The following is a 12,306-nucleotide window of genomic DNA, read 5'->3' as shown; positions in this document are numbered from 1 at the left end:
ACATAATCATCCATCATCATCCAACATCATCATCCATCATCATCCAACATCGTCATCCATCATCATCCATCATCATCCAACATCATCATCCAACATCATCATCCAACATCATCATCATCCATCATCATCATCCATCATCATCATCCAACATCATCATCCATCATCATCATCATCCAACATCATCATCCAACATCCACCAACATAATCATCCATCATAATCATCCATCATCATCATCCAACATCATCCAACATCCACCAACATAATCATCCATCATCATCCAACATAATCATCCATCATCATCCAACATCATCCAACATCATCATCCATCATCATCCAACATCATCATCCAACATAATCATCCATTATCATCCAACATCATCCACCAACATCCATCCCTCAGTCTCTGATCGTTCCCCTCACTGTGTTTTGATAGCTGGACTCATTCTCCTCATCAGACTCTTCCCTGCCAGATACTGATCCAGACCTCAAGGTGAGGCAAACACCCGCCCACCTGTCAAGTTCAACCCGCCCCAATAACCAGGTCAACATAAAGGGTTTGAAGTTTTATTTAAAGTAAAAATACAACAACATATTTACAGGTTGAAAAACAGACAAACATCATACAGGTGAAACAGGTGACCAGACCAAGACCAGGTCCAGTCTTTGTTTCCAGACACCTTTAGAGTCCAGGTGTCTGGAGTTCAGGTGAGTGTGGGCGGGATCCTCCTCCACAGACCTCCACACAGACAGTTTTTGATCCAGCGCTGCTCCCACTGCTTCATGGCGTTTGTTTTGTTTGGAGAACGAAGCATCGTCACACAGCCGCACCTAAAACACAACAACACCTTTACAGAGTTCCTGTTTATAACACCTGAAACACAACAACACCTTTACAGAGTTCCTGTGTTTATAACACCTGAAACACAACAACTAGATTTATGAATCACAGTCCTAAAGTATGACATCACTTCCTGTTGACTCACCTGGTGCAGGCTTTACTCTCCTCAGTGGGACAAACACCCATATGAACACAGCGCAGGTTATCCATCTTCTGAGAGCTGGGACTCCCCCACACACACACACACACACACACACACACACACACACACACACACACACACACACACACACACACACACACACACACACACACACACACACACACACACACACACACACACACACACACACACACACACACACACACACACACACACACACACACACACACATTAAAAAGTGATAATGAGTCTATAATAATGAAAATGTTGAAGTGTGTAAAACATTCTGTGTAATGACCAGCAGGGGGCGGGCGGTCTGAGATAAGATGTTCCTATTGGTCAAGTCTATGATCTCAGCTTCAGGTGTGTGTTACCTGGTGAAGACCTCCAGGGGTGTGGCGCCCCCTCCTGGCAGAGACGAGGCCTTTCCAAACTGCAGCCTGAGTGGGTGTTTTCCTTGCAGCTTGACGATGATGCCGTCGTTGACTGGGAGCCAGTCCATACTGGGGACCAGCAGCTGACTGGGCAGCAGGCAGCACTCGTCGATCAGAGTCTCATCTGGGTCCTGGGGCGGGCCATCGTCCCGGGCTGACACACAGGAAGTAACACATTAAAAACTAACTAACCCTGATCACCTACAGGAAGCCGGAACCTGGTCTGGATCAGTAACTGTAGACCAGGTCCAGGTTTAGGCTCAGGAGTGGGTTTCTTACAGCAGATCCACAGTTTGGTCAGCAGTCTGAACAGCAGCTGCATGCTGTCCTGGTTATCTGACGTGGCCGTGAAGGTGGGCAGACAGCCGGGCTTCAGCAGACCCCAGATCCTGATCATCACCAACATCTCCCTGAGCATCCCCAGAGACGCCCCGTCCCTCATGAAGCCAAACCCGGGCCGAACCATGGAGCCCTGCACGACACAACCGATCAGATTGTTATCATTGTTTTATTTTGGGTGAAGTATCCCTTTAAGTCTCCCAGGTCTCTTAGCTCACCTGGTTAGGCAGGTTGGCCAGCAGGTACAGGACAAAGTCTCCCACCCATTGGATGAGCTGCTGCAGGGACTGAAGAGGGGGGCCGTCCAACACAAACTCCTCCGTCTTCAGGTTGATCATCACCTTATCGATATCTGAGGACACACCGATCAACAATCTCAATGTCTACACTCACCTGTCTCTCACCTGTCTCTCATCTGTCTCACTTGTCTCTCACCTGTCTCTTAGCTGTCTCACCTGTCTCTCACCCATCTTGATGTTGTCTCAGCTGTCTCTCACCTGTCTCTCACCCGTCTTGATGTTGTCTCAGCTGTCTCTCACCTGTCTCTCACCCGTCTTGATGTTGTCTCACCTGTCTCTCAGCTGTCTCTCACCCATCTTGATGTTGTCTCAGCTGTCTCTTAGCTGTCTCACCTGTCTCTCACCTGTCTCTCAGCTGTCTCACCTGTCTCAACTGTCTCTTAGCTGTCTCACCTGTCTCTCACCCGTCTTGATGTTGTCTCATCTGTCTCTCACCTGTCTCTCAGCTGTCTCACAGTTGCCTCACCTGTCTCACAGTTGCCTCACCTGTCTCTCAGTTGCCTCACCTGTCTCTCAGCTGTCTCACCTGTCTCTCAGCTGTTTCACAGTTGCCTCACCTGTCTCTCAGTTGTTTCACCTGTCTCTCACCTGTCTCAGCTGTCTCACAATTGCCTCACCTGTCTCTCAGTTGTCTCACCTGTCTCTCACCTGTCTCTCAGCTGTCTCACCTGTCTCTCACTTGTCTCACCTGTCTCAGCTGACTCACCTGTGTCGGTGTTCTTGGCGCAGATCTCGGTCAGGCGGTCACCTGGGCTCTTGTCAGGTGTGTTGAGGACGTGTGGCCTGAGCAGAGACTTTAAGGTGGAGCTGATGGCGATTAGCAGCAGCTTGGCGTGGAAGTCACACGCTCTAGCAGCTGTCGCTGTGGAGAGCTTGCAGAGGGAAGCCTTCACAGCCACGATGCGCGTCGCCAGAACCTGAGAGTGACAACACCCAGATTAAAGAGGGGAGGGACACCTGCTGAGGCATCATGGGAAGTGTAGTTTACTTCTACTGTCTCTGAAAACATCAAGAACCTGGAAAGGTGAAAACAGGTATGATGTCTCTTCGTCTCAGACACTCGCTGGTGGAACAGGAATGGAGGGGAGGGGGAGGGGAGGTGAGGGGGAGGGGGAGGGGGAGGCGAGGGGTTGGGCAGAGGGGTGAAGGAGGTGTCTGAAGAGAGAGTTTGTTTTGGTCTGAAAATCTTTAATGTTCCAACCCAAGTAATTAAAGGATGTTGAAATGTCTTTATGTTGTTTACAGTTCTTTCATTAATGACGGGTTAATTAAAGCAGCTGATTGTCGTTCTCTCTTGCTCACCTGCTGCAGCGCCTGGTTCTGCCTCATGTACTCCTCGTGCAGTTTCTCCACCAGGTTGTGGACCATAGTGGGCTGCACATGGAGCAGGACGTCCCACCAGTCATAGCCTGTCACCATGCAGTACTCCAGCAGGAACAGCAGGTGGCGCAGCGTGGTGTTCATTTCCAGCACCTGACCCATAGAGGGCGACACTCGCAGCATGTGGAGCTGGGGTGGAAACAAAGCAGGTCAGACATGAACACAATGGATCGCCCTTCAGGATAGCCACAGTCAGTATGCAGTGCTGAACCCTCGTGGTCGTTCTGAACCCTGTTCTGAACCCTCGTGGTCGTCCTGAACCCTCGTGGTTGTTCTGAACCCTCGTGGTCGTTCAGTAGACCCTCGTGGTCATTCAGTAGACCATCGTGATCACTCAGTAGACCATCGTGGTCACTCAGTAGACCCTCGTGGTCATTCAGTGGACACTCGTGGTCGTTCTGAACTGTCGTGGTCATTCTGAACCTTCGTGGTCATTCTGAACCATCGTGGTCATTCAGTAGACCCTCGTGGTCATTCAGTGGACACTCGTGGTCGTTCTGAACCTTCGTGGTCATTCTGAACCATCGTGGTCATTCAGTAGACCCTCGTGGTCGTTCTGCCATCTGGGAGACGGTACCGGAGCCTCCGAGCTCCACCGGACTCATGAACAGTTTCATCCACCAAGCCGTCAGGAAGCTGAACCCCCCCCCCAGCTGTGTGACAGGTGTATTTACAGGTGTGTCAGCTGTATTTACAGGTGTGTGTCAGGTGTATTTACAGGTGTGTCAGCTGTATTTACAGGTGTGTGTCAGCTGTATTTACAGGTGTATTTACAGGTGATTGACAGGTGTATTTACAGGTGTGTGTCAGGTGTATTTACAGGTGTGTGACAGGTGTATTTACAGGTGTATTTACGGATGTGTGTCAGATGTATTCACAGGTGTGTGTCAGGTGTATTTACAGGTGTGTGTCAGGTGTATTTACAGGTGTGTGACAGGTGTATTTACAGGTGTGTGACAGGTGTATGTCAGGTGTATTTACAGGTGTGTGTCAGGTGTATTTACAGGTGTGTGACAGGTGTATTTACAGGTGTGTGTCAGGTGTATTCACAGGTGTGTGACAGGTGTATTTACAGGTGTGTAACATCTGTATTTACAGGTGTGTGTCAGGTGTATTCACAGGTGTGTGACAGGTGTATTCACAGGTGTGTGACAGGTGTATTCACAGGTGTGTGACAGGTGTATTTACAAGTGTGTGACATCTGTATTTACAGGTGTGTGACAGGTGTATTCACAGGTGTGTGTCAGGTGTATTTACAGGTGTGTGACAGGTGTATTTACAGGTGTGTGACAGGTGTATTCACAGGTGTGTGACAGGTGTATTTACAAGTGTGTGACAGGTGTATTTACAGGTGTGTGACAGCTGTATTTATAGGTGTGTGGCAGGTGTATTTACAGGTGTGTGTCAGGTGTATTCACAGGGGTGTGACAGCTGTATTTACAGGTGTGTGACAGGTGTATTTACAGGTGTGTGTCAGGTGTATTCACAGGTGTGTGACAGCTGTATTTACAGGTGTGTGACAGGTGTATTTACAGGTGTATTCACAGGTGTGTGACAGGTGTATTTACAGGTGCGTGACAGGTGTATTTACAGGTGCGTGACAGGTGTATTTACAGGTGTGTATCAGCTGTATTTACAGGTGTGTGTCAGGTGTATTTACAGGTGTGTGTCAGCTGTATTTACAGGTGTGTGTCAGCTGTACTTACAGGTGTGTATCAGCTGTATTTACAGGTGTGTGTCAGGTGTATTTACAGGTGTGTATCAGCTGTATTTACAGGTGTGTGTCAGCTGTATTTACAGGTGTGTGTCAGCTGTATTTACAGGTGTGCGTCAGCTGTACTTACAGGTATGCATTAGTCCTTACCTTGCCGTGGTTGTCCACCCCAGCCAGGGCCAGTGAAGTCCAAGAGAACTGCAGGGCCTTGAAGTGGAGGGCGGGAGTTCCTGTTCTCTGGCGTTTGAGGACGGACTCCTCTCCTGGTCTCTGATTGGATGAGGAGGACCCGTAGAACACGCCCATGGTGTGGAGGGAGAGACGGTGCAGGATCTGAATGCTGCCGTCGTGGAATGCCAGAGCCAGACCTGAAAATGAACAGAACCAGATCTCAGAGGGTCTGCAGGGCACCCTTAAACCTCCACTTGGCCTAGCTGGCCTATCCCAGTCCACTAAGTCACCTGGAGATGGAGCCAGAGTCTAACGACAGCAGCTGTTTTAATTGAAACATGTGTAACTGATGTTATCTGCCCAGTCCAAGACCAGGTTAAGGTCCAGGATCTAACATCCTGACAGCTTCTCTTTACCGAGTCCAGGGCAGAACTTGGTGTCTGATGCCACTTTGAGGTCGGTGTTGGAGATGGAGATCGGTAGTTTGGGCAGAGCAACAGCCGACACACGCTCCAAGTCGTTGGTGGTCGTCAGGATCCTCCACTTCAGGATGGTTGGCTGCTTCTCCCCGACTGAACCACAGGAACCACACAGAGGTTAAACCCTTAGAGGGTAATTACATGAATTATTCATTCATTAATTACAGCACCAGTAAGAACCAATAAGATCCAGGTTGTTTGTCTTACCGACTGGCGAGCGGTGCTGGAAAATGTTGTTGACAGGAAGTCCCTCTTTCCTCAGAGACCAACACTCAACGATGCTGCCACTCTGATTGGACGCACACAGCAGAACCTGAAACACACAAACATTTTGTGATGGTCTTCAGTTCTGCAACAGCCTAAGACTATGTGTGACTCCACTAAAGGTTCTCCAGCTTCTGCTGTTACAGCTCAGTCTGAACAGAACCCAAAACCATGCAGGGGTTCTAATTAATCACCAGCATAACTTTCAAAGTTATCTGCGGTTCTTAAGGTTCTCCTGGTTACCTGTGCAGAGAGGTTCTCTCTGGTTCTAAAGGTTCTCCTGGTTACCTGTTCAGAGTTTTCTGCGGTTCTTAATGTTCTCCTGGTTACCTGTTCAGAGTTCTCTCTGGTTCTCCTGGTTACCTGTTCAGAGTTCTCTTTGGTTGTAAAGTTCCTACTGGTTATCTGTTCAAAGTTCTCTGTGGTTCTAAAGGTTCTCCTGGTTACCTGTTCAGAGTTCTCTCTGGTTCTGAATGTTCTCCTGGATAACTGTTTAGAGTTATCTCTGGTTCAAAAAGTCCTACTTGTTACCTTTTCAGAGTTCTCTCTGGTACTAAATGTTCTCCTGGTTACCTGTTCAGAGCTCTCTCTTGTTCTAAATGTTCTCCTGGTTAACTATTCAGAGTTGTCTCTGGTTCTAAAGGTTCTACTGGTTACCTGTTCAGAGTTCTCTCTGGTTCTAAATGTCTTACTAGCCACCTATTCAGATTCAGAGTTCTCTCTGGTTCTAAAGGTTCTCCTGGTTACCTGTTCAGAGTTCTCTCTCGTTCAAAAGGTTCTCCTGGTTACCTGTTCAGAGTTCTCTCTGGTTCTAAAGATTCTCTTGGTTAACTGTTTAGAGTTATCACTGGTTCTAAAGGTTCTCCTGGTTAACTGTTCAGAATTCTCTCTGGTTCCAAAGGTTCTCCTGGTTAACTGTTTAGAGTTATCTCTGGTTCCAAAGGTCCTACTGGTTACCTGTTCAGAGTTCTCTCTGGTTCCAAAGGTTCTCCTGGTTAACTGTTTAGAGTTATCTCTGGTTCTAAAGGTTCTCCTGGTTACCTGTTCAGAGTTATCTCTGGTACTAAAGGTCTTACTGGTTACCTGTTCAGAGTTCTCTCTGGTACTAAAGGTCCTACTGGTTACCTGTTCAGAGTTCTCTCTGGTTCTAAAGGTTCTCCTGGTTACCTGTTCAGAGTTCTCCCTTGTTCTAAATGTTCTCCTGGTTAACTATTCAGAGTTCTCTCTGGTTCTAAAGGTTCTACTGGTTAACTGTTTAGAGTTATCTCTGGTTCAAAAGGTCCTACTGGTTACCTGTTCAGAGTTCTCTCTGGTTCTAAAGGTTCTCCTGGTTAACTGTTTAGAGTTCTCTCTGGTTCTAAAGGTTCTCCTGGTTACCTGTTCAGAGTTCTCCCTTGTTCTAAATGTTCTCCTGGTTAACTATTCAGAGTTGTCTCTGGTTCTAAATGTCTTACTAGCCACCTATTCAGATTCAGAGTTCTCTCTGGTTCTAAATGTCTTACTAGCCACCTATTCAGATTCAGAGTTCTCTCTGGTTCTAAAGGTTCTCCTGGTTACCTGTTCAGAGTTCTCTCTCGTTCAAAAGGTCCTACTTGTTACCTGTTCAGAGCTCTCTCTGGTTCTAAAGGTTCTCCTGGTTACCTGTTCAGAGTTCTCTCTGGTTCTGAAGATTCTCTTGGTTAACTGTTTAGAGTTCTCTCTGGTTCTAAAGATTCTCTTGGTTAACTGTTTAGAGTTATCACTGGTTCTAAAGGTTCTCCTGGTTAACTGTTCAGAGTTCTCTCTGGTTCCAAAGGTTCTCCTGGTTAACTGTTTAGAGTTATCTCTGGTTCTAAAGGTCCTACTGGTTACCTGTTCAGAGTTCTCTCTGGTTCCAAAGGTTCTCCTGGTTAACTGTTTAGAGTTATCTCTGGTTCTAAAGGTTCTCCTGGTTACCTGTTCAGAGTTATCTCTGGTACTAAAGGTCTTACTGGTTACCTGTTCAGAGTTCTCTCTGGTTCTAAAGGTTCTCCTGGTTAACTGTTTAGAGTTCTCTCTGGTTCTAAAGGTTCTCCTGGTTACCTGTTCAGAGTTCTCCCGTGTGAGGAACTTGAGGTGGGTGACGGCGGGGTACTTCTCCCTCCTCAGCGGGTCGGTGGTGCAACGCAGGAACAGGGACGGTAATAGTTCGGTGTCGATGCGACACTTCTCGCTGACCACACTGACGACCACCTAAGAACACAGACCAGGTGAGCAGGAAGAACCGAAGCTCGGAGGGATAGTCAGGTGGGGTTCTGGTTCTCACCTTGTAGAACTGGACGGGCGAGGAGCTGCTGCCATCTGTGGCCGCCACCACAATGTTCCCTCCCCCGGTAAAGGCGATGTCGGCTAGCGCCACGCGGCCTCTCAATCGGCACAGACTCTCGCTTGCTGTTAGTAGAGCGCCGCCTGGTTTAAGCAGTGACACCGTGACCAGCCCGCTCACCGTCACCGCCATCCAGCCCTCCATTGGCTTCCCCCCAAACAGAGTCAGCGACGGCGAGAACTTCACCCGGGAAAACTTTTCCCCAAAGTTTGTAGAACCCGACTGCACCAAGAGAGAACAGCGGAACAGTTTTCCCCTGTTCACTGTCTGACAGGCTCATGTCCTTAAATATTCGTGTGTGTGTGTGTGTGTGTGTGTGTGTTACCATCTCCACATGCAGGGCCAGCTTCACGCCGTTGTGTAACCAGCTCAGAGCCACGATCGGATCTCCGTCCAAAGACGACGAGAGGACGCTCTCCCAGCTGTTAACCAGGTGATCCGACATAGACCAGCATTTAATCTGACCGTCTCCATCTGCAGACAACAACCGAGAGCCTACACACACACACACACACACACACACACACACACACACACACACACACACACACACACACACACACACACACACACACACACACACACACACACACACACACACACACACACACACACACACACACACACACCAATTAAAGTCTGATATCTTTCTCAAGGACAAAAAAAAAAAAAATACTAAACCTACCTGATTGGTCCCACTCCAGACAGGAAATGACCTCAGTGTGTCCAGAGCTGATAGAGTAAACGTCCCAGGGATGCTCAGTGTCAATGATGTGGATCATGTGACTAACATCTAGAACACACACACACACACACACAAAGAAAGCAGACGACTCAGTGTGTGATTGTGTGCGAGTGTGTGTGAGTGTGTGTGTGTGTGTGTGTGTGTGTGTGTGTGTGTGTGTGTACCTTTGTCGTCGTCCTCGTTCTTCAGGTCTGTGGTAAAGGCCACCAGGTTCCTGCAGGACCAGGAGCAGACGAGGGGGATGGAGGGACAGTGAGTGCTTTTGGGACGTTTCTCCCACTCACACACGTAGGCCAGCTCCATGATGCAGGTCAGGTGGAGACTCACCTGAGAACACACAGGTGAAGGAGGTACATGGGTTAATACAGCATGTTACTGCACACTAGGAGTGAACAAAAACAGAAAGATGCACAAAGGGCAGTAGCCCCTCCCCCAGGTGGGTGACACTCCCACAGCTAGGTGTTTGTTCTGCCCTCTGAGTCTGCCTTCTCACCGTAAACATTAGGACATGGAGCGAGAAAGACTGAGTACACCCAAGCCCTTCCAGAGAGGGGGCGTGGTCAGACACAGCTCATTTACATATTTAAAGGTACAGACACAGAAACAGCCTGTTCTGAGCAGGGCTGAAATAGAGGAGTTTATAGACATGATCAAATACAGGATCAGAGTGGATTTAGAAACTTCACACACATATTTGGAGGAGCTCTTTCTACTGCTGAAGTAAAAAAAGTAAGAATATATTTACAATCTGATCTCCGTTTAAAAAACTCTTAAATGAAGAAGATGTTCTTTTCTGCAGGTTGATCCTTTAAAAACATCAGATCACTTTACTGTCCCCCTGGGGGGACTTTGTTTTCACAGCTTTGCATGATTGGTACACATGAAGAAAACATTGAACAGGAACTAGAAACATAGAACAGGAAGTAGAAACATAGAAAGGGGCGGTCAGCGTGGAAGCTTGTTCAGAGCTTCAATTGCAGAGGGGTCAAAGCTCTTTTTGAAGTGTGCTCTATCTCTGAGAGGGGTCCTGTGATAAGAGGGTGAGAGTGGATGCTCACTCAGGTCACCATGTGGTGGACTCTGAAGCTTCAGTGTTTATCCAGCTCTGCATGGGTCTGTAAACCTTTCTGTGTTCTAACCTCTCTCCATTTTTCAAAAGCATCTCCAATATTGATCCTAGTTTGAGCACGTTTCTGCTCGTGGAGCTTATTAGAAACATGCAGAGGCTTTTTAGGTCGGGTACAATCACTTCTATCTGAACCACTTCTCTTGACCGCTTCCATCGCTGCAACACCTGTTGACCTGATAACTGCTCTCATATCTGACAAACTGAGGGGCGTCCAAAACGGCCATGTGGGGGCGTGTCTTAAAAGCTTCTACCTTCTCTGGTCCAAACAAATCCAGAGCATTCAGGAGCAGAATGTAAAGTTAGAAGGAGGACATACTGGCTGCTGCATGTTCATAAAGTAACTTTATCATCTGATTGGTCCTTTAAAAACAGACGTCTCTAAGGTGCTAACGTTAGCTTACCTGACTTTGTTTCCGCTCCAGATACTCAGATAAAATTAAAATTTGAGTTTTCTTGACTTAACTTAAAGTTTGTCTTTTAAACGGAGAACTGAAATGAATGAATGGAGTCTGTTTAAGTTGTCTAAAGTTGTATTAAGTTATATTTCACATCAGTCGCGTAAGAAACAAACCCGTGCTCCTACATTCAGTCAAACAAAGTGTAAGGACCCAACAGACACAGAGCTGTCCTTAAGGTGCCTGTCTGTAAAACATCACAGGAGACTGTAAAAATGTCCCATCAGACAGTAAACATGTGTTAAAAGTCTCTTCGTTGTTTTTGTTGTTGTTGTTGTTGTTGTTGTGTGTTTGGACGAGCTGTTCAGTTTGTGTATCATCTGTTTACACTGAAGTTTGTGTGTTTCTGATACGGCGCCGCGGCTCAGCCTTCGCCTGAATGTATTAATCCCTGAGCGATGTCTTTCAGGTGCCTCCGTAAAACATCAGAAATGTACGAAACTTTGATATTTTTTGATACCACGTGTTTAAACCATTTAGTGATCGATAAGATGCCGTGGAAGGAATGAACGTACCAAAAACTGAAAGAAAACTCCTGCACACTGTCAAAAAAAGCACAAAAACAATTGTAACATTTTTGTACCGAAATGTTGCCAATGTTTTTGTGCAATTTGAAAGTTGGTCAGGAGCTTTCTGCAATTTTTAATTATTGAAAACAAACTAGATAGATAGATCTTTACTGTCATTGCATATTATACAATGATATATAAAAAAATATAAAATATGTACGCATACACCAGCACACAAGCGAAGCACATCCCACTCATACCCACATACACATTCATACCCCCCATTATTTGGCGCCTACTGCCCTGGATTCTTCACTTTTGGAAATTTTATGTAGGAATCAATTTTGCATTCCCCAGTAGACAATATGCGTACATAAACATAGAGTATACTAAAATAAATATGTATAAAAATGAACGGCAACACAATATAAATACAGCTAACCCAGATCATCTTTACATTCATCCTTCAACCGTTCTCAGTTTATCTTTGCCTGTTTCTGTTGGCATCTATGGAGGACGAGATCTGACAGAAGTATAAATAAATAAATAAATACATGTATAAATAAATACTGGAATAAATAAATAAAATAATTAATGAATTAATAAATAAATGCGTAAATAAATAAATAAAAACTTTCCACATTTATTTATTTCCACATTTACTCATTTCTACATTTATTTATTTCTACATTTCTGTGTCCGTATGCTAATGAGGTAGGAAGGACTAACGTCAGTCTCATTCAGGATTGGACACAGGAGTGTGATGATCCAAATCTACTACTTCCGTTCGATGCTGACAGCTAGCTGAAGAAGTGAAGATGGCTTATTTCAGAGTTTTAGCGAAACTCAAAATAAACTCACAGTTCTCAAACTGGTCAGCAACTTCCCGCAGCAGGTCTGCCAGCGGTCTCCCGGTTGAAGCCATGCTAGTCTGCTTAATGTCAACAGGAAGTCTCAGAATAGACCTGACTGGATCGCTCAGTTGACCAATCCTGAATGAGACTGACGTTAGTCCCTCCTACCTCATTGGCATACGGACACA

At 46.4% G+C, this 12,306-nt stretch overlaps 1 protein-coding gene across 3 annotated transcripts; it reads right to left on the bottom strand.

The window, feature by feature from the left end:
- Positions 1-551: 551 nt before the first annotated feature.
- On the bottom strand, positions 552-12,144 carry med16 (mediator complex subunit 16). 3 transcript variants are annotated; one of them, XM_029275606.2, is made up of 16 exons: positions 12,126-12,144; positions 9,336-9,498; positions 9,112-9,219; positions 8,752-8,921; positions 8,367-8,648; positions 8,144-8,293; positions 6,026-6,131; positions 5,756-5,911; positions 5,319-5,536; positions 3,377-3,583; positions 2,781-2,991; positions 1,994-2,127; positions 1,716-1,908; positions 1,377-1,590; positions 985-1,065; positions 552-829 (listed from the first exon to the last, which is right to left on the bottom strand). In XM_029275606.2, exons 2-16 carry the CDS (start codon positions 9,472-9,474, stop codon positions 703-705), a joined length of 2,496 nt encoding a protein of 831 aa, XP_029131439.1. In that variant the 5' UTR covers positions 9,475-9,498; positions 12,126-12,144; the 3' UTR covers positions 552-702. The 3 variants fall into 3 exon arrangements, with proteins under 3 accessions (XP_029131439.1, XP_020481295.1, XP_020481296.1); XM_020625639.3 differs by lacking the exon at positions 12,126-12,144 and adding an exon at positions 10,702-10,902; XM_020625640.3 differs by lacking the exon at positions 12,126-12,144 and adding an exon at positions 10,702-10,902 and having other exon boundaries at positions 985-1,059.
- Positions 12,145-12,306: the final 162 nt, after the last annotated feature.

Source organism: Labrus bergylta, chromosome 6 (assembly GCF_963930695.1).
Source record: "Labrus bergylta chromosome 6, fLabBer1.1, whole genome shotgun sequence".
In the NCBI taxonomy this organism is placed as follows: Eukaryota; Metazoa; Chordata; class Actinopteri; order Labriformes; family Labridae; genus Labrus; species Labrus bergylta.
The sequence above is the reverse complement of the archived record's forward strand: the minus strand, read 5'-3'. Positions and strand labels throughout refer to the sequence as shown.